At 39.7% G+C, this 22,941-nt stretch overlaps 1 protein-coding gene across 1 annotated transcript in view; it reads left to right on the top strand.

The window, feature by feature from the left end:
* Window positions 1-2,230: 2,230 nt before the first annotated feature.
* The window catches only part of HCN1 (hyperpolarization activated cyclic nucleotide gated potassium channel 1), a 443,459-nt gene continuing 422,748 nt past the window's right edge, over window positions 2,231-22,941 (top strand). The window contains exon 1 of the mRNA XM_075839721.1: window positions 2,231-2,715. Within this exon, the coding sequence (XP_075695836.1) occupies window positions 2,372-2,715 (344 nt within the window). The 5' untranslated portion in view covers window positions 2,231-2,371. The remainder of the gene's footprint in view (window positions 2,716-22,941) is intronic.

The following is a 22,941-nucleotide window of genomic DNA, read 5'->3' as shown; positions in this document are numbered from 1 at the left end:
ATGTGTATATGTTACGGTGTGTGTGTATCACTGTGTTTTATCTTTGGTGTTACATAGGACTGCAGGTAACATCTACTTCATTATCTGTACTCAGAGAGTTATCACTGTGTTATCTGTGGTGTTACATAGGACTGCAGGTAACACTGCTACATTATCTGTACTCAGAGTTATCACTGTGTGTTATCTGTGGTGTTACATAGGACTGCAGGTAACATCTACTGCATTATCTGTGCTGTGTACATATGTGCCTGTGTGGGTATATATGGGTCTGTTTGTGAATGTGTGTGAATGTTGTGCTTGTATATTTGTGCCTTTTATGAATTTGTATATGTTCCTGACTGTGTATATATCTGCCGGTGTGTGTGTGTGTGTGTGTGTGTGTGTGTGTGTGTATATGTCTGTACGTCTATATATTTACCTGTATGTATATGTTCCAGATGTGTGTATGTATATTTGCCTGTATGTCTAAATATCTGTCTTTATGTATGTACAGAATATATGTTCCAGCGTGTCCATATATGTGGTTCATTTTTGGTTTGTGTAGGGGGTGGCAATAGAGAGTCCCGCACAGGGCGCCATCCAAGCTAAGGCCGGCCCTGGCTGTCACCAACCCTAGTCAGAAGGAACTCCACCGCTGCCTGCGCCGCATGACCTCCTCGGCTTCTCCGGTAAGTCACACCAGGCAGAGCGGAGAGTGGTAGCGGTAGGCTACCGCTCACCGCTCTGTTCACAATGTGGCGCTAAGTACAAGGGGGGGAGTGTGGCGCTATTTAAAAGGGGGGAATGTGGCACTATTTACAAGGGGGGAGTGTGGCGCTATTTACAAAGCTTGTAAAATGTAGAAATGCTTTTATACTCGCGTTACATTAAAAAAATTGTGAAAAAAAATTACACCTCATTGATTGGTAGGGAAAGCAAACATGGCGAAGGGGAGGGAGATGTTGTGAAATAAGTTGGGGGGAGGGGGCGCCAATCTGAATCTTTGCCCCGGGTGCAGGAGAACCAAGCTACGCCTCTGCATGTAACAAAGTAGATTTGCTTGTCTAGAGTCTGGGAAAGCTGGGTGACAACCACTGGCAGCTGTGATGTTGGCCTATTGATTGTCACCTTTCTCATAACTAGAAAATGGCTTGATAGAATTTTTATCAACTGAAAGGAAAAGCTTTGCCTCTTATTTGAGGACAATAATCTTTATTATTATAATTATTCATATAACCACCAATAAAGTGTTTGCTAAAAACACAAACATTTAATTTACGGTATGTGTGATTTGCTGTAAAGCGCTTAAATAATCCAATATTACAATAAAACTCTTGTGTAAAGTAACAGATCTAGTCATGCATATCGCTGAAGGGTATAAAGATGGTGTATCACTTTAAGGATTCTTGCACACAACAAAGCCACGTGCACAAACCTTGTATGGCAGCGCTCCATGTCACATATATCTGCGTGCTGCCATTTAGTGCTCCTCTGTGACTTTATATTCTCCTATAGAAGTAATAGTTCTAGTGAAAAAAACGGGGGATCCGTCATGTGATGGAGCATACCACAATTTTTTTCTTGTAAATTCGCATAGAGTCCTTAAGAAAAGAACCTGAGACTCATGGTGGTGCAGTATGGGCCCCTACAATTCTATATGTGCTGCATTACAGATCCATAACCGCGCCATGTGCATTAACCCTGGCAAATATATTCTAATAATTTGCCACAGTTCTATCGGGAAATGTTGGCGCTGGAGGAAGATATTCCAGAAAGCGGTGTCATTAATCTATAGTTAACATGTTATGTTCCAGACTACATGCTGACTGTTGCCATATAATGCTGGCACAATCATGTCATGTGATGTGACATTCATGTCATACATCATAGAATTGAATGCCCCAACTAAATTGCCCGTGGTCCAACAAGCACCCATTTTTCAAGAGTTCTTGTCATTCTATGTTGTGAGATTAACGGATGCACTTTCCCCATATTAACGCATTAAAATAAATAACATATTTATTAATTATGCCAATTTGTATTTTATCTATGTATAACCACTATTTCTTTAATAGAATGAAGCTGATACTGTCAATGTTGGGATCCCAGAGAGGCTAAAAGCAGTAATATTTTTCAAGGACTGATCTCAATGTCACCAGGTAGTCTGTCTTGCTGGAAGGACAGACTGCTAGGCGGCGCAGATCCAGCAGGTGGCGGTAGAGAGAGGCAAACGCAGATCTCTGCCGGGTCTAAGGCTCCCACATCAGCTGCAGAGGAGAGAGGCTGAGCTCCTGAAGGGCATCAGATGAGAGCAGGAGAGGTGTAGACCAGGAGCTCCCTGAGCCCAGTCTTCTTCTTCTCCACATCTTCCCCCCATTCTGCACTCCTGAGCATGGAAAGCAAATTAAACTCGTCGTCTATCAGCAGAGATGAAGGCAATAACGTATTCCAGGGGAAAGCAGAGAAAAGTCTGACTGCAAGCAGTTCCAGCGTGAAGGAGCATGGCAACTCTGTGTGCTTCAAAGCGGATGGCGAGGACCCCGTGGTTGGCTTTGAGGATGCGGAGGGGCCCAGCAGGCAATATGGGTTTATGCAGAGACAGTTCAGCTCTCTGATGCAGCCAGGAGTCAATAAATTCTCCCTTCGCATGTTTGGCAGTCAAAAGGCAGTAGAGAAAGAGCAAGAAAGGGTTAAAACTGCAGGCGTTTGGATCATACATCCCTATAGTGATTTCAGGTAATCTCATGCAAATCCACCTTGTGGGTAATCCCTGCTGCCTTATGGGTGGCAGATGCCACAAGTAGTGCCCAGTGACTTTGTTAGTGCATGAATGCCAGCCTGTGGCATTGTGCATGTGTGTGTATGTGTGTGGTCTCCTCCTGGTAATCTGGCATGACTAAGAGATATCAGGACTGCAGTAACTTTATCTAACTTGTGGATAAGCAGCAGGTTCATGACACTTATGGAATGTCAGCGTAGATGTACAGAAATCTTATCACTAATGCTTTTAAATGGATTCCTTTTATGCTTTGGGAATCATTTGTTACTATTTTCTCTGTAGAATGGACTGAATGAGCGCTCTAATCATTAGAATGTACAGATGGAGCACTCTATTAGAATGTACAATATGAACATTGTATTCCTTAGGATATATTGTATGAGCATTCTACTTATTCAAATTCTCTTTGAATGTACAATATGTGTATTGTAATAGTTAAAATATATAATATGAGCATTCTATTAATTAGAATATAATGTATGAGCATTCTATGCACTAAAATATACTGTATACACAGTCCGTTCATTAGAATATACATTGTGAGCATTTTCAACATATAATATATGAGTATTCCGTCCATTAGAATATACAGTATGAGCACTCTATACATTAGGATGTAATATATGAGCATTTTATAGATTAGGATGTAATATATGAGCATTCTGTTCATTAGAATATACAGTATGAGCATTCTATAGATGAGAATGTAATATATGAGCATTCTGTTTATTAGAATATACAGTATGAGCACTCGATACATTAGGATGTAATATATGACAATTCAGTTCATTAGAATATACAGTATGAGCATTCTATTCAGCAGGATGTAACATATGAGCATTCCGTTCATTAGAATATACAGAATGAGCACTCGATACATTAGGATGTAATATATGACAATTCCGTTCATTAGAATATACAGAATGAGCACTCGATACATTAGGATGTAATATATGACAATTCCGTTCATTAGAATATACAGAATGAGCATTCCTTACAAAAGGGTGTAACATATGAGCATTCTGCTTATTAGAAAACGCAGCATGAGCACTCTTTACATTAGGATATAACATGTGAGCATTCTGTACATTAGAATATACAGTATGAGTATTGCATTCTGTACAATATACAGTATTGGCATTCTATCCATTATAATATTACATATGAGCACTCTGTTTCTTAAAATGTACAATTTGAGCATTCTGTTCATTACTATATTAAGTTTGAGCATTTTATTTCCTACTATGTACAGTATGAGCATTTAAATGTACAGTATTAGCATACTATTCAGCATGGAATAGAGTATTAGAGTCTTATTCATCGAAGGAGCAGGGAGCTGTGTTCATGTAACATAAGACTTAGTGCTACTAAAACAATGTCTTCTCACTTTTATAAAGAGCCTGTATCTGCAGAGAGTGATTTATAGTCTGCTATAACAATGACCTTGAAACTAGTCCATGTTTGTGATAACAAGAGCAATGTCATATGTATGTATATTGTATTGTTTAATACGAGAGGGCAGAGGGACAAAATAAAAATAAACACACACTGCCATAGCTGGGTTTCTTACCATTCCCCTCAGCTCTGTATTGTCCACTTTCATGATTAAAGATGTAGACAATCAGTATTCTCAATAAAGATAGATCGATCGATCGATTGATCGATCGATCAATGGTGGTCTGAGGTCCCATGATAGTCTTGATAGTGGTCTGAGGTCCCATGATAGTCTTGACAGTAGTCTGAGGTCTCATGGTGAACTGTGTACATTCAAGTTTTGAATGAAGTTTCTAAGTATAACCAGACTGCTCATTTGGATTGAGGATCCCTGTAGGAGCTGCACTGGAGCTGTCCATGGTGCTGAAGCACACGCTGATCTGTATACTGTACCTAGTCCAGTAACATGAAGTAAATGTAATATTCACTATATATATAAATGGACCGTTCTATATATCAGTGATTTTCCTTCCAAAAAAAACATCTACCCAACAAATAGGCGGCTTTAGTCCTGCATAAAGCCTGGTGAAGAGTTGTTGTACGGTCATAAGTATGTTTTCTTATATATGATAATTACATTACTGTGCATTGTGAGACGTCTTACTTGCCGCCCTTAGTAAAACTACGGATAATGCATTGTGTTTGCTATGTCTCTTTACATAGCTGTGTAGCCGAGTTGAGTTTGACAGTGTAGCAGAGATTAGTTTGTTATTTAGCACAGTTATCACTGGTTTGGATTTTTACTTGGTCTTTGTGTTTAGCGTTGGCTGAGTAATTTCCTGCTCAGAAGTAAAATAATATCCAATGCGCTTTACTACTGAGATGCTCCATTATGTAGAAGTGCTTGAAGGTCTTCGCTCCAGGCTGCATTAGTTATGTTAATGAACAGAATGTACAATAATAATTCATGTCAATGCCTTTGAACCAGTCATGGATTTTCTCCTGTATCTACAGTACTTTGATCTCTGATGTGATATAACGGTTTACAAGTAGTACAAAACTGGATCTTTATGGGCCTGTAATGGCACAGTGATCTCCTGGCATGATTGCTTGTCCTACAATAATTGCCCTGAAGACGCCTTTACCCGCTCAGGGTATATTCACTTCACATTTGTAGAGTATGTTTGCTGTATACACCAGGAATTTTCCCAACATATATGCTGAATGTGTCCAGAGCCAATAAAGGGCCCATCATCTTAGGGCATATGTTCAGTCAGTAAACATTGGTATAACTTTTATTCCACTATGTTGAATGCGTATACAGTTGGGTATATGATTTGTTTTTGTTTTTTTTTACAATGGGTGTCAATGGGCAATGTATGTAACTGTATGGCATACAGTTGCAAATATGGAGACTTACATGAAGCTGGAGTGAACAGAGCCATAATAATAATGAGCTGTAATGTCTTAGGCTAGGTTTACACCACTTATACTGCAATGTATGATAACTATATGCTCTTTTTATTTTTATAAAAGGATATACTTGCATATACATATATATATATATATATATATATATATATATATATATATATCTCCATTTGGATATGTCTGGGATTGACTGCAATTGTACCTAAAAAATATGTACGTAAGAAGACGTTAGCATAAAAATTGTTGGTTCTCCAGATATAACAGTGAATACAACCATTGAAATATAGCTATGCTCAACCTTACATTCTCCCAGTCTGGAGCTCATGCCGTTTTAAAAGGGAACTCCAGTGGAAACTTGAGTAACCCATTGTACATTTTTATGATTAAGTCCTATAACCTCGCTGCAGATCCCACAGGAAAGACGTCTGGTCTATGGACCATTGATTTCTAGGTTGAGATAGGACTGTCAGAAAAGAGATGATCTCCTTACTCGAGGGTCCCTTTAAGCTCTTTCTTGTAGTACATATACATTAAGGCAATTTAGCTTTAGCTGATCACAGTTAATATTGACTATCTGACCATCTTCCTGAACTATTGACTATCTCCCCCTCCTTGATGGGTTTTGCATGTTCTTCATTTGTTTTTTTTTTGTTTTGTTTTTGTTTTGTTAAGAAACCCCAATTTCTGTAAACTTCAGTAATGTGGCTAGATTAACCAGTACCCTATAAATTTGGTAGGGGGTTAGTGAAGAAGAGAGAAGGAAAGAAAGATAGAGAGAACGAAGAAGAGAAGAGGAGGAGTTGTGGAATATATCAATGTTATATACAATATTGACTGATAAATATGGATAAATAAGTGCTGACTGGTTTGATGCATATGGTTTTCATATTTTAAATGTAAAATGTTATTTATTTATTTATTCCAATAGATGTGGTCAATAAGAAAAATGCTAAGTGATAGAATGCGTGGCTCAGAATTGCTGCTTTAACATATTGTTTTAGTTTTCTTTCATGCTGTAGAACAAAACTTCCTGTTTCTATGTGGAAATTGTCAGCAAAATGCTGTTGATGGATCTGTTAATAATGTCACACTGTTGGAAATGGGATGTGGGCCTCTGAATGTGCGGAACTGTAGGCACTTCTATGTCATTAGATGAAGAAAGTGGTCACATAGTAATAGTGATCAAATTCTACATGACATACTATGGACGAGCATAGACCTTCTTAGTTGCTGTTAACAAATGGGCCTGCTATGTGACACCTACTCTGTCTAGAATTGAAGCAACAAATTATAGATTAAACAGATCAGTATATTGCGTAGCTTTTTATTTGTAGATGATTCACACAATCCAGATTCCTTTTCCTGGCAGCATATGCGCGGTGATACGCCATTACAGTCAGTGGGTGACACCAAATCTGCACAGCTTAGGTGACATGTTTGTATACTGAAGAAAGCATATACAGTTAATATATACTGAAGTATAACCATAGACTTCTATGTGGTAAACATGACAAAATTAGTTCTTTATCGCATAAGTTTGACAGGTTTACGGTAAGGCTGGGATCACACGACCTATTTTCAGACGTAAACGAGGCGTATTATGCCTCGTTTTACGCCTGAAAATAGGGCTGCAATACGTCGGCAAACATCTGCCCATTCATTTGAATGGGTTTGCCGACGTACTGTGCAGACAAACTGTAATTTACGCGTTGTCGTTTGACAGCTGTCAAACGACGACGCGTAAATGGACTGCCTCGGCAAAGAAGTGCAGGACACTTCTTTGCCACGTAATTTGAGCTGTTCTTCATTGAACTCAATGAAGCACAGCTCAAGATTTACGAGCGTCTCAGACGGCTCGCAAAATGCGAGGAGGAGCATTTACGTGTGAAACGAGGCAGCTGTTTTCTCTTGAAAACAGTCTGCCTTTTCACACGTAAATGACAGCTAGCGTGTGAACATACCCTAATGGTGGTGCCTCCTGGTTTACATTAAAGTAAATGGGCAGATATCATACATTTGCATATGTTTCTACAGTATACATTTGGGTGCATTTGAAAGAAAATATTCCTTTCACTTTAAAAACAACTAAATAAATTTTTTATGTAGTCAGAAGAATGAAACCCTCAAAAAAAATTAAACATATTCCTAAAATGTAATCCTAGAGTTTTTGCAGCAATTTTTTTTAAAACGAGAAAAAGATATATACCTCAATTGTATGGAATATCTGGGCTCCATTGGACCCAAAAGGGCCCTTAGGATTATTCACATATGTCCTATCCTCCGTCTTGTACCCTATTTTGTAAGTTTGGTAAGCACCTGGATAGGGGAGGGGATTTTTGTAACATATTGGCCCATATTTAGAGGTATGCAGGGCGGTGGGGGATAATGTGAACTTTATGTACCATTTTAGATACATTCAAAACATATAAAAAAAATACTAGGAAATAGGGTTCATTTATGTGATATACTGTGACTGGTGGGCAGTGGGTTCAGATCATTTTTTAGAACCCAGCCCCTGACAGCCATACAATTGGGCGCTATGGTACAGCCCAAAATTTGATAAGTCACTAAAGCCATTAGTCAACTGAACATTTTAACCCCTTAAGGTTCAAGGCAATTTTGGGTCCCAAATTTTTTTATTTGCCTAGTTTTTGCCTAATTGCATATTCCGTTAGCGATAACCTTTTTATTTTTAGGACTACATACTCTAGCTATTTGAGGCCTTGTTTTTATTGGTCACATTTTTTTCATCCATCATATTTAGGTAAATATATGGTAGCGTGCAATTTACATGGATCTTTTAGTATAGGGAAATGTATAAAATAAACAATTTCAGATTTTTAATTTTTTTTTAATTTACGCCGTCCACCATTAAAATTAATACAGGGCATGACTTTATTGTACGGGTAAAGACAAGTGTTAGGATATATGTAAGTGTAGGGAGTTATATACATTCTTTATTTTATGTTTTTCCCATTAGGTGACTTTTTTTTAACTATTGCAATACATAAAAAAATGCCTAAGTTATGCCTTAATAGACACTACTGCTAGCCAGCACAAGGCTGTCATCATTTCCGGGGCTGTGTTGCCAGGACTGACTGGGACAGAAAAAACTGAGCCCCTTCCCTTTGTCTGCTCCGCAATTTTAACTGATCGCGGTGCTTCAGGGGTTATGCAGCGGGATCGGAGTTTCAGTCAACCACGGCCACACTCCCGCTCCTGATCGCATCCCGCCGATGACATTCATGTACGTCATTTTGTGCTAAGGGGTTAGGCAGTGCACTTATCTACAGTGTGTTAGTGTAGGTTAGAGTAAAATAAATTTGATATTTTTCGATTCAGCAGCAGAAGAGAAGACAAGTAAAATGGGTAAATTTAAGAACACAATTACAATATTTTGGGCCCATCATATTTTTCTTCTTTACTGACAGAAAAGTGAAACAAAAGGTGGATTTTGCTTTGCTGACTATTAATGAACATGGTACATAAGGTGCAAAATTCACCCACATTGTGTTTCTGTTTATGCAGTCAGGCGCGTAACAATTCGTTATAATGGAGGGTCTGACTGGTCATTTGAAATGTCTTTCTTTTCATTTGCACAATATTAGAATATCACACATTAATGGCCGAGTCTGAAGCTTAAATTCATTTCGGAGTGCAGTAAAATGTGAAGTCCCCCTCCCCCAGGTAAATGAGCCAGGAAGCTGAGATCTCTGCTGCTCTTTGCCTTGATTATAAGGCCTGTATGTGTCTTTATATTAGTCTTTCTATCATTATACACAGCTCAACACAATGATTCAGACACAATCCTTGACACTACCAGGAGATGAGTGACCACCCTGCATCTATACAGGACATGTACATCTCCACTATTCATTTCATCATAATCTTTGTTGTTATCATGGCACGCACCGGACATTTCATCAATGAAGTCTAATACAGTAGGTCATTTGTGAATCATCCCTTTAGAAATAGACCCAATAGACAAGTGATTGACTCCAAAGTCAAGATGTTGGGGCCTGGTTGTGATTGCTACCTCTGTAATCCCTGCAGTTACGCCACGGTTTGCCAGAAATAGGCTTTAAAGTGGATGTACGTCTCTACCATAACATGGCTGTTATATCCCAGACACAGCGCCACACCACTTCTTGGTTTGTATCTGATATTGCAGTTTGAAGTAAATATTCCATTGAAGTAAATAGGACTGAGCTGCAATACCACAAACAACCTTTTTACAGGTGTGGTGCTCTTTTCAGAAGAATGCAGACATGTTTTTCTAATCGTGTACAACCCATTTAATGGTATCATGGGTTTTTAGTTTCCATTAATGTTTATAAATGACATCCAGTGTTCATTCTTTTCATGTTTTATACTAATTTATATAATGTATTCAAGGGGTTTTCAAATGCGCAAAATAAACCCATAAAAGGAGCAATTAAAACATTATATAACATTATCTCTGGCATCTGCAAGGCAGATCTTAATTTAAGAAGATGTCATGAGCTTCAGCATCGTGCAGGGGATTAGCACAATGACTGCCTTGATGGATGCTGGTAACTGAGGTCAAGGTGAGGAAGACATAGTCACGTTTTACCGGTCCCGCTGCAATAACTGCTGTCATATATGACATCACAAATCAAAGATGGCTGCTGTTGGCACTTCAAGGACACTTAAGCATGCTTGTATGTCTTAAAGTCATTACCTTTCTGCCGCCAGCCTGTGTTTTATTTCCTTTTTGTCAGTACTGGACTAGAATCCTTCAAACATCATGAAATATTTCATTATGTAACACATATACGGATGTAGCAGAGCTGGATTTGTTTAACTCTTCGGAGCTGCATTATTTCTGCACTGTGATAAAGCTTTAAGTTAAGATAATGCAGTAGATTCACATGCGGTCCTATATAAAACCACAGAAAGCAGAATGGAAGTCTGAACATTTTTTTGCCATGTAGATGTGCATAAGAAACTGGAAAAAAAGCACACAAACCATTGGAAAATTAAAGGGTAGATAAATTTTAAGTGTATCTCCAGGCCCCGCCTTAGTAGGGCTCATTCCCCTCAGTATACTGTACGTGTGGCGAGTACGTGATAATATTTTTATTTTCTCACTGGTGGTAAAGTAATCTGTTCTTTCAAAATCTGCTACCCTTGTTGTAAAAAAAGATCCACTTTCCCTGCACTGACTTCCTGGTGAGCTTGTGATGGGCTTGTGTTTATACACAGCAGCCAATCTGAAGAGGCAGAGCTGCAGTGTGGAGGAGAAAGCAGGAGCCTGAACCAATCATGAGACAGGAGGTGTGTCTTAGACTACCTCAGACCCCTTGTAGGCAGGTAGATAATCTGTAATTACAGATAACAGCTCTGTCCTAGTGGAGCTCAGCTATAAAGCAGCAAGCACTGAGTGTTTTATAAATAGCAGGTGAGCATCAACTATATGGAGTGATATAAATATAGTTTTAATGTTCACAACTGAACATCCACCTGTGTAGTAAAATGTTCTGCAACCTTTTACTTCAGGGGAATTGATCAACTTTTCGACGCCAGTTTTCTGCAAAAATTTAGACTTTTGGGCCGTTTCTGCCGCTATCACCACTTTTTTAAAAAGCGGGCGCCTCTTAATAAATTTGTCACAAATCTTAGTCCAGCCTGTTTATTATTAAAACTAGCGTATGAAGCCAGTCTTAACAAATCGTCCTCTTTGTGTTTCATTCCGTACTATTTTCAAGATCTCTTTTTTTTCTCTGAGTGAATGGCAACATCCTTGTCTACATCAAGAGGTTGTAAATCAGTAGAGACCAATCTGCGAGACAATAGTAGAGACAATCATCTGTGAGCTCAATTATATGACCTACACTGATACATTGTAGCAAACGAAAGAAGTATTCGGCACACAAATTCGTGATTCTTGCAAATTTTTAGATTTTTATTTTATCATTAGTTGATGCCAGAGGTTTTAGTGCGACGTTTCGGTCGAAATTTAGACCTTCACCAGGCACTTATTCCTCCTGGTGTCTGGAGTATCCAGTCGTTGGCGCTGCTTATTTGGGTAGCGGCTAACCGCTATATTTGGCGCCTATGTCATCAACTAACGACAAAATAAAAATCTAAATATTTGCAAGAATCACTAATTTGTGTGTCGAATACTTCTTTCGTTACGTAATTGCTTTGGGACCCTATTCGTGCACCTACCCATGTCTTGTGCACTCTGAACTACCACATTGTAGCAAACTATTAGGACAAGAGAGAGACATCTATGTCTAATTTTCTTAGGGTGGGTTCACACCTGTGTTGGTGTTTCTGTTGTTCTGATCCATGAGAGGAGCAGAACAACAAAAATACCGGAAGCGCCTGTTCCGTTGTATGGCGGACACCATCGGTGCCCGACGTAACCCATTCAATTTAATTGGTTTCATTGGATTTCTGTCGGGGTGTCCGTGGCTTTACTGGAAACAATAGCGCAGCATGTTGCACTATCAATTCCAATATTTTTTTACCAGATCTGTGACGGAGCCTCCAACGCATATGTCTAGACTGGACACAGCTCTCAGTAATACTGTAAAGGTTCTTAACCTGTGACTGCCATTTTCTCAGGCATATAATTAAAAATAGAAATATGTTTTTGATACATTATTTCTCATTGCGATGTCACAAACTGAGATTGTAAGGGCGGATTCAGACGAACGTGTTTAGCGTCCGTGCCGGCCGCGTGGTTTTCACGCGGCTCGCGCGGACCTAGAGAAGTCTATGGGGCGGTGCAAACAGTCCGTGAGTTTTGCGCAGCGTTAGTGCGCTGCGTAAAACTCGCGACATGTTCTATGTGTCGGCGTTTTTCGCGCATCACGCACCCATTGAAGTCAATGGGTGCATGAAAATCACGCATGCCCCACGGAAGCACTTCCGTGGGATGCGCGTTGTTCGCGCAATAACAGTAACACCACGTGCTTTTCTGTTTACAAACATCCAAACGGAGTGGCATAAAGATGGCGGCTGCACGAAAAGCACGCAGTCGCGCATCCATATGAACAGGGCACACGGAGCTGTCAAGTGTCTTTTGCGCACACAAAACGCCGCGGTTTTTGCATGCGCAAAAACGGCACGTTCGTCTGAATCAGCCCTAAGGCAAATTAAAATCTCAGCTCTGCTACATCAGTATAACCAAACAACAACATCCAATTAACATGTTTAAAGCGCGGAAGCTTTTACATGGTGATGATATGTATTTAATTTTCTAATAGTTTGAAGTTACCAACATGAGTTGTACTAATACAGATTAATAGTGGAATTTTTTAATTACTGAAGCAGCGGTGAACATTCGATGCATCAGCAGAATCGAAGGAGCTTCAAATTTATTATCATTGCGTTGTTTAATAATTGTTGAGGGTTTCACGCTGCAGGTTATCTACACGGTGACAATTTTTTTGTTGTTTATTGTTCTCTTTAATGACTTCATTAGCAGAAAGTTACATCAGTTTATTAGGAAAAACATTTCTTATAAGAAGCCTACCAATAAAGAAAAGAGCATTTCCCTTTAAAATAATAATAAAAAATCACCTGTAAATACTTTGTGTTCGTGTCTGGGAAAATTGACTGACAACTAATATGTCGTAGTTCACATTTTAGCTTACACAAGGGTTGTCACCCATCTTTTCCGGATTCCTGAATGACAAATCTGTTATATTATTATGGGCAGGAGGAAGCTTCAGTGAAAAACTAAGTAGATCCGCTATTCAGCTGTGGGACAACCCCCGAGGAAACTGTAATAACATCCAATTAAAATCAAATTAGCAGATATATGTGTAATGTTTTATTTTACCAGAATGCAATAAAGTCCGGCCACATAGCGGGAAGCTGGTCTAGATGTTCATGTCCCTCATTAGGGAATAAAGGTGTCATAGGGGGCGCTAACTCGCTTGGGATCCCTTCTATTGGCCACAGTGGAGAACTTATTCTGGCGGACCCAGCCAGTCAGCGTGTTATATGGACAACTGCAGGAGAAATATATAGCGGACCACGGCTTCCTCTAGTAATAAAAGCTGATCACCCGCGGCTTCTAAGCCAGCCGCGCAGTGATCCGCTGACCGCCAGACCTACTTCAATCTGAAAAAGCATCTTTGTGAGATAAAAAATATTCTACAATAATATACGACTGCCTGTATATAGGAGGGAGTGCATGTGGTTCACTGGTTAGTATTAAGTGGAAATCTCTCCAAGCAACATCTGAATGAAGGGGTTTTCCGATACTTCGAATTTTTTTTTTTTTAACCTTGCACCTATTATTATTTTCTATATTAAAACCCCCCCGAATATAGTTTTTTAAATATTTTCTTTTAGCATTACTCTTCTTTGTTTACATTCAGAGGTTTATTTACCTCTGTGTGTTTCTTCCGATCATTCTGCTCTCGGCATGCACCGCTTGTCTACCAGCATGCCATGCGCCGGGAACAAGGACTAAACAGAAGCTAGGGACTACGAATGCGCAATGTATTTTCATTCGGTGCGCATGCGTGATTCAAATACACCTTTTATGAAACGCGCATGCGCTGGCTTACTAAATAGACGTTCAGAACAGCCAACTACAAGAACATCACAGGTGACGCGCCGTTCATCGAGAAGACATCTCGTCTGGAAGTGAAGAACATAGGAGACCGGTCGGCACGTCAGCGGAAGAGAAAACTCACGAATAGAAGACATCAACATCTTTACGTCAGTGATAATATTAGAAAGTTAGTTTAATACATATTTAAAAAGTTTTGCAAAATAGTTTTACAAAGCTGGAAAACCCCTTTAAATTTGTTATATTCTACCTTTGCTCACAGGGGTTTCATCAGATTTATTCAGGGTTTCCCCCCTATTCTTGATGTTTCGGATATGTTTGTGTAAAAATGAAAAAAATATTACAAGAATAAACCTGTCTGAAGAAGAGACCACTGCAAACTAGAAACTTATTTATAGCTGTCAATTTTATAATTCCCCCCACACAGTGGTCGCAAGTGCCCCACTCTGCTCTGAGTGATGGCTCTAGCAGCCAATCAGGAGATTGCTAGAGCCGTCTTTTAGAGCAGAAGGGCGGGGCTTGCATCGTGCATTGAGGAGAGCCAAGGAGTGTGGCACTTGCGACCGCCGAGTCGGGGGAATTAAACATCAGTTTCTTGGTCATGCAACTTGCATGATCGAAACAAAGGGTCTTGTTACACTGCCCTCCCCTATATCTCGCTGTCAGCAGTTTTGAGGCCTCAAACCTGCTGACAGGTTCCCTTTACACACAATCATTTTCAATATTATAGACTGATTCAGGTAGAAAGATCAGTATTTTGTTATAGAATTTGATTTTAGTTTACTATTTCAACTGTTTGGATTGGGATAAGATTTTGTAAACATTTTTATTCTGACTTTTTTTTAATTGTCATTCAAGCACTTATATTTTTGGCCTCATGAAAATGTTTTTTCCATCGCTAACACCTATACATATTGATAGATGAATGAAAGGCTGCTGTCCTGGTATGCGATAGATGGATGGATGGATGGATGGATGGATAGATAGATAGATAGATAGATAGATAGATAGATAGATAGATAGATAGATAGATAGATAGATAGATAGATAGATAGATAGGCACGGGCTATAAAGTACCCACTTTTTTTCACCTTTACTATTGGAGTTGCTGCTCATTTTTTGATTCCTATGTATCTGGGACTTGGTCTGTCCCTCAGAGCTTGCACCCACACGCTGCCGGTGCTGCTAGATTAGATAGATAGATAGATAGATAGATAGATAGATAGATAGATAGATAGATAGACAGACAGACAGACAGACAGACAGACAGACAGACAGACAGACAGACAGACAGACAGACAGATAGATAGATAGATAGATAGATAGATATGAGATAGATAGATAGATAGATAGATAGATATGAGATAGATAGATAGATAGATAGATAGATAGATAGATAGATAGATAGATAGATAGATAGATAGATAGATAGATAGATAGATAGATAGATTATCCTAATTGCATAATTTCTATTATCAAAGACAATCAAATAAGGCCACATCGTCCTTGATACCATTAGTGGGCTGATCATTGTAGAGATGCTTGTTCTTGGTATTTAGATCTCAGTACTAGAATTCCCCCTGCTCCTTTCATGCATACCAGTTATTATATGTGACATTATAGCTTCAGCAAGTGGCAGCAAAGAACGCTTCATTTTCTGGCATGGAAACATTGGAGGAGGAAAGAGGAGTTAAAGATTCCATCGTCTCTCCAGCCGAAGGCAACATGAATCCCCCTACTGGAAGGTCTCATGTATCTGCTAGTCTTCGTGCCATCTGATCCCTCAATAGTAGGTTCAGTTCGGCAAACAGAGTGGATCATATCACCCATACTGTGATTTACACGGCCAGCAAAGGAATCAAATAGCACTGGCAAGTACAATAGTGAAGTATATTTACAGTTACATTACAAAATGTACGTTTTGTCTATAGATCATAGTTATACATACATAAAAGTGCACATAAATACATACACAGAGCTAAAGACATGCAAACAAACAGATGCATATACAACAAACATGCATACTGGATATATTTAGGCTCTGTTTACATCACGTATATCCTTTCCGTTTGGCGCATACGCCAGAAAACCCTCCCAAGATATGTGTTATACGTAAAGCCCAGAGGTATGTATCTGTATATCATACAGTTACATACCTCATCCATAGCGACACCCCCCAGCCCCATGGATGCCAATAGGAGACTATTTTGGTATCTTGTGCCAATAAGGGTCTATTACAATAAACAAAAAATGTTGTGATTGTAAAGTGGTTTCTTAGGGTAGCCTCTGTCCTGAAACCTGCGATACAATAGGTCGCATTCTTTTTGAAAACTCTCATCGGAACAGTTCTTTTTGTTAACCTGCCTGATGAAGGGGCCTCTGTGCTCTGAAAGCCGCATATAGAACTTTTATGGTTAGCCAATAAAGGTATCATAACTACTTTACTTTTGTCTTTTCTGACACATTGCATATCCCAAAACTATAAATTTCTTAGATCTTAGGATTTCCCTGGAGCCTGGTGGCAGTGTCTCTATTACAATTTATCGAAAAACCTCAGCTACAAATAATTTTTTGCATTGGAACAGCTGGCATCCACAGACACTTAAGAGGGGAATACCAGTTGGACAATATTTAAGAGCCAGAAGGAACTGTTCCGACGAGTTTTCAAAAAGAATGCGACCTATTGTATCGCAGGTTTCAGGACAGAGGCTACCCTAAGAAACCACTTCACAAAGCGTTTGCCAGGGCGACCGATAGAAGAGAACTGTTAGGTAATACTTCAAAAAATGAGATTCACCTAAAATAATAAGATACATTGGAACTTTCGATATACATACCTATAAAGTTACTCAAATACTCTGTGTATACTTGCCTATACTGTACACGGATCCAGATCTACAAGAAGTCATTACAAGAAATCCATCTGTAACATAGCGGAGAGGACAATATCTTCGTGATATTCTCATTCATAGACATCTCGCTAATCAGAGTGGAGGTCAAGTACAAGAATATTTTAGGGTCCCATCTCTGTGGTAGATGTTTTTTTTGTAGCTTCCCGCCAGCTATGAAGAATTTTAGAAATCCTGTAGATGGTGAGATTGACACCATTAGACAGTTTCTAAATTGCCAAACCACTGTTGTTGTCTATGGGGCTCTTTGCCCATGTCCAAAAATTTATGTAGGGAAAACTATTCAACAATTATGAAGACGGATTTTGAAACACATCCGCTCAATTAATACTCAAGCTGCTACACCACTGTCTCCACATGTCAGGTTTGTACACAATGGCGACCCCAAAGTCTTGAAATTTTGGGGGATAAAAGTTCTATATTCGGCTTTCAGAGCACAGAGGCCCCTTCATCAGGCAGGTTAACAAAAAGAAATCTCGACAGGAAATTACTGCAGGAAGAGACCCGTTTGATCTATTGACTTAGGCGGGATTCACATGACCGGGTCCCGCCCGAGCCCAAGTGTCGGCCGGTAAAATCGGCCATTTTGCCCGGCCGGTTTGCATAAAGTTTTGCATCCGGGCCGGGCAGATCTGGACAGTGACATCAGCGGCAACTCCTGAAGGGGAATCCCCATGTGTTCGGGGATTCCGCTTCAGGAGTTTCCCCTGATGTCACTGCCCAGATATGGACAGAGACATTAAGCGCTATGTCCAGGAGCGGAATCCCCTGAAAACACGGGGATTCCGCTCCTTCAAGGAGCTAAAGTGGGGCTAGCACATAGCAGAGCGGGGAGATACCTCCCTGCTCTGCTATAGTGGCGTCGCTACAGTAGTAGCAGCTGCTAGCGACGCCATGGAAGGTGTCGCCGGGCCAGGGAGCTTTTAAAACAAGCAGGGGAAGGGAGCCAGCGCAGCGCTCCCTTCCACCTGCTGTACACCCCGGCCCTGCCACACAGTATCTCCAGCGTAGCCATTCGTCCGAATCGCATCAACTCCTCCTCATATGCACTCTGCGCTGTGAGGTGGAGGAGATAGAGCGCAAGCGACGGAAAACCCGGCCATCACTCGGGACACATTCCGGTGATGGCCGTGTATTACCCGGCCCCATAGACTTCTATGGGAGCCGGGCGGCCGGGTACCCGGCCGAAAATAGAGCATGTCCTATTTTTTGACGGCCGGTTTTCCCGGCCGTCAAAAAATCGGTCGTGTGAATAGCCCCATTAGGGGTCTATTATTCCTAATGCAGCCGGGTGCCGGCCGATTTATGAACGGCCGGCACCCGGCCAGGAAACCCTGTCGTGTGAATGAGGCCTTAATAGTTTGAGTCCAAATGGACCTAACAAAGGCTTTACATTTTCTGCCTTCATCTGAAATCATCAATATTTTTTCGAAATTTTCCAAATATATAACATATGCTACATGCACATCACTTCTATGTTGTAAATGAATCGTTTGTATAAATTATTTATCCAGTGATATTTATAAACCAAAGAAATTTTTATCTTAGGGTAATATCATGTGAATTTATCTATTGAGATGAGGAGAGATTTAAAACATTAATATATGTTCATTACATGTAACTGTTCCTTTTGTTATTCGGAACAAGGACAGCCAATATTGGTGTTTATTTTTTCTGTAGCTACCATTTTTTAAGTAGACCCCTTTATCTGTGATTTTTTTATTGTATACTAGAGTCTGTGCATTACTGCAACCTACTGTATGTATACTTTGATTTAACATTAATATAGGGGAGGCAAAAGCTCTATTTAATTATTACTTATTCCACTTGAGTCTCAGTATATGGGTCGTGGGCTTCTGTTTGTAGGAAGTGTCTATTCATAACTTTATGCCCTGTTCAACGGAATAGATATCCATATTTCTCCTGTATTGTTATCTGATGGCACTAAGTCTTTGAGTTTGCGCTGTCTAAGAATATCATCAATTTAACGAAGTCCGGATGCATCCGCAGTCCGCAGTAACTTATACTTAGACTCTGTGTGCTAAGGTGCTACTGCACAATCTCCGTACGTAAGAAGCAATTGGCTCTTGTAGGAGCTTGGTGTATTGACTAAGTCCTGTCTATCAAATGTGTCTGAATGACCGATGATACACCAAGTCATCTGATTGGCTCCTGTGCACCGGTCCTCCTCTACTGACATTCTACAAGGTTTTATAAGCCTCAGACTTGCTGTTTCCGTTGCCATTGCCCCATTGTACCCCTGAGGACGTCATATCAGAGAAACATGTCGGGGGGCTTTGTTGAATGTTTTTAACATACCATTAGCTCAGAATTAATTCTGGGATATCGGTCTGCAGACGCTTCCCTCTAGTATAGACAGTATATTAATTTTACTACTGTAAGCAGAGACTGACCATTACATCTATAGGAGTGTATGCGTTTCTGGGCTCATGGGTTGTGTTGCAAAGCAGGGACCCAGCAGCAATGCATGTGATCAGAACAATTTCTGATCGCATACCTTTAACCACTCAAATGCCAGTGTCAGATGTGACCACCGGCATATGAGGGGTTTTCACTGCCCCTTTTGCTTTGGGGCCAGTCACCAGCTTCCGCGCGGCATGATAGCGGGAGCCGTTGTACTCCGGTATACTCCTTGTGAATGCTCCCAGCCCTGCTATAGGAAGATTTCTATTGAGACCTGCCTGTGGCAAGTCTCAATAGGAATGTACTAATTTTGCCATAGACTGCATAGGGAATATAAATAAAAGTTAAAAAAAAAATATGCAAAATAAGTTTTTCAAAATATTACAAAATATAAAAATTCATATCACCCCCCTTTCCCTAGATCACATATAAAAATAAATAAACAATAATAAACATAAACACATTAGATATCCCCAGAACTTTAAAAAGATGAAAATATTTATCCAATACGGAGAACGTCGTAGTGGGAAAAAAGGTCAAAATGGCCAAATTGCTGTTTATTTTGCCACTTCAAACCCCAAAAAATGTTTTAATAAAAAGTGAAATGCCCAACATTCCCTAAAATGGTGTTAATAAAAACTACATCTTTCCACGTACAAAACCCGCAGAATAAAGATAACGTGTCATTTTCACCGTACATTGAACACCGTAAAATGGCAGAACTTCTGTTTTTTTCCTATTCTACCCCAATCTAAAAAAAATTCCAGCTTCCCAGTACATCACAAATAATATTAAATAGTACCATTAGAAAGTACAAATTATCCTGTAAAAATTAAGCCATCATATATATGGCTGTGTCAACAAAAAAAGAGTTATGACTTTTTGAATGCGGAAAGGAAAAAACAAACGCATAAAAATGATAATTTGTCTGGTCCTGAAAGGGTTAATATGAATGCTGATTGTGGCCAAGAATGTTTTCTTTGTGAGGAAATTAAAAACAAATGATATAATAATTTATAAGAGGCCACTGCAAGAAGATCTGGACTGGACATATCTCAGGAGCCACATAACCAGCGCATCTGTCATTTTGTTATTATTAAGCAGCGTTTGGCTTATCTTCTATTGAAGTTATTATTGACAGGAATCTGAAAAATATAACGGGGTTTTCCAGTTTTAATAAATAAAGCTTTATAATTGTATGATGTATAAATATGCAACTTCCTAATATACTATGTGTATCAGTTCCATATGGTCTTCAAAATTTCTGCTAGCGGGCTGGAGATCTACTGTTGTAATTTGGGAGGGCGTTGAGATCTACCTGTTCTGAGTTGTGACCGGACAATGGGGGGAATGGTGTGTAAATTATCTGGGGCATTGCTAGGGTCTTAAAGACATGGTCCCAGAATGAATATTATACTATATTAATGCAATACTGCAATATTTTGTGCTACAGATCATACAGGAGAATACAGCACTGATCACATGCAGCCACAGCCAAAATACACAACAATGACATCCAGTGACTCACAGGTCACACCTTCTCTGATGTAGACATTCTCTGTCCTTATCTTCTCTATTCGGCCCAAAACTAATAGCGCCCCTAAGAGTGCCTGACACCATGTACCAAAGAAGTAAAAATACTCACCTAACCCCGTTCCCACTTTGCACACAGCGGTGCATTCTGAAGGCCCATTGCTTGATCGGTCTAAAGTACGTCTAAAGTAGGTCGCATAGCGCCTACTAAACCTGGAGACCTGCTGACTTGTGTGTTGCAAGCCTAAAAGGGTCTGTTGACTATGAGGGTAAATGGTGAGGCACAGAGCCGATGGCTGTTGAGCTCCGCCGCAGATTACAACTTCCAAGGATGCGGATATAGTTGAAAGTGGCGCTTGGCCCGGGATCTACTCGGAACCTGTCGACAATTGACCCTTATTGAACCCCTTCAGGACGAAGCTATTTTGGGCCTTGAGGACTCAAAGATTTTTTAATTTTCTCTACACGGTGTTCCGAGAGCCTCAACTTTAACATTAAAATGTTGAAAAATCTTTTTCCTGACAGATGGATTGGACAGTGAACGGCATTCTGCAGCCTGCTATGCATTAAAATACATGCAGCCTGCAGAACGCAAACGGTTGATAATTTTTATATAAATCTATTTTTATTAAAAAAAATTTAGCCAAAAATACATTAAAATAAATAAAATAAAAATTCCCCAAAGGTGTCCATAATTTTGTTTCTGGTATGGTCTGATTCCCTCAAATCCTAAGGCAAGATACAATACAGTATGTATAAAATTTGAACTTAGAAGGTTGAATAATGAAGCTCTTGTACCTTTACACTTGTTGTATGTTGGCCAGTATAGGTGAGGAACCTGGAGCAGGGATAGTCATAGAATCATATTTTTGATATCTAAAGTATGTGATCAATGCCATGTAGATAGGCAAAAGGCTATACATATGTGATGTTGACTGTCAACTGCTTTTTTCCCATACATGAGGTCATCAATGCGAAACATTATTGTCTCATACAAATTCCTCTCACGCATTCCCTGCCAGCAGTTATCTCTCTGGTAACGCGGACAAAAACATACAGACTGCTCATCCTCAGCTTCTTAATGGCGTGTCTTCCAAGACTGATTACAGGCTGGAATATTCTAAATGAATGAATAATTGCTCCATCTACTTTACTATGATAATCTTTTGTATCGTTACTTCCCAGATCTGAACGTATGGTTTATCAGGAGCTATAATAGGATTCCAGGGTCTGGATTTTACTAATGTATAGGCAAGGATTAGTCTTCATGGAACTGTGTGTTGTAGAAAATGTTTTAAGTATGTTCAATTCATTGAACTTGAATACTTGAATTTAATGACCTTTAAATCTACCCATGATATTCATCAGTCTAATACTGAGTATTCTACATAGATAATACTAACATGAGTGCCATAATAATCTTCATTTAAAGGGTAAAATCAGCCTAAGAGCAAAGACATTATTTGGAATAGTAAATCAGAGTGGATGACCGTTTCAGAAAGTGCATTTAATAGGACCCCCAACTATCAGCCAAAGGGGAGATCTGCAGTAAAGATGATCTCTGAAAGAACCCGTCAGGTCTGTGCATTTTATGCATAGCACATTGATTTACAGTAATTAAGAGCTGTGTAATACTTCATTTCCCCTGTTGTGGCACTGCAGGGAAATTGAACACTTGCTTCTGGGTTCCCTCATGGATTACAGCGGATTGCTGGGGGTGCCAGCATGATCAGCGTTTCATAAGGGGATCCTTTTTGCAACAAAAAAAGAATCGTCCAAAGCGGACAACCCCTTTAAAGCCCCTGTGTGTTTTCCAGTGTCTACTCCTACTTCTTCTAATTACAAATAGCACATAACATGATATTTTCCTAGTATTGCTATCTTCCAACTTTGTT

The sequence above is a fragment of the Rhinoderma darwinii genome, chromosome 1 (genome assembly GCF_050947455.1).
Source record: "Rhinoderma darwinii isolate aRhiDar2 chromosome 1, aRhiDar2.hap1, whole genome shotgun sequence".
NCBI classification, from domain to species: domain Eukaryota; kingdom Metazoa; phylum Chordata; class Amphibia; order Anura; family Rhinodermatidae; genus Rhinoderma; species Rhinoderma darwinii.
The sequence above is the reverse complement of the archived record's forward strand: the minus strand, read 5'-3'. Positions and strand labels throughout refer to the sequence as shown.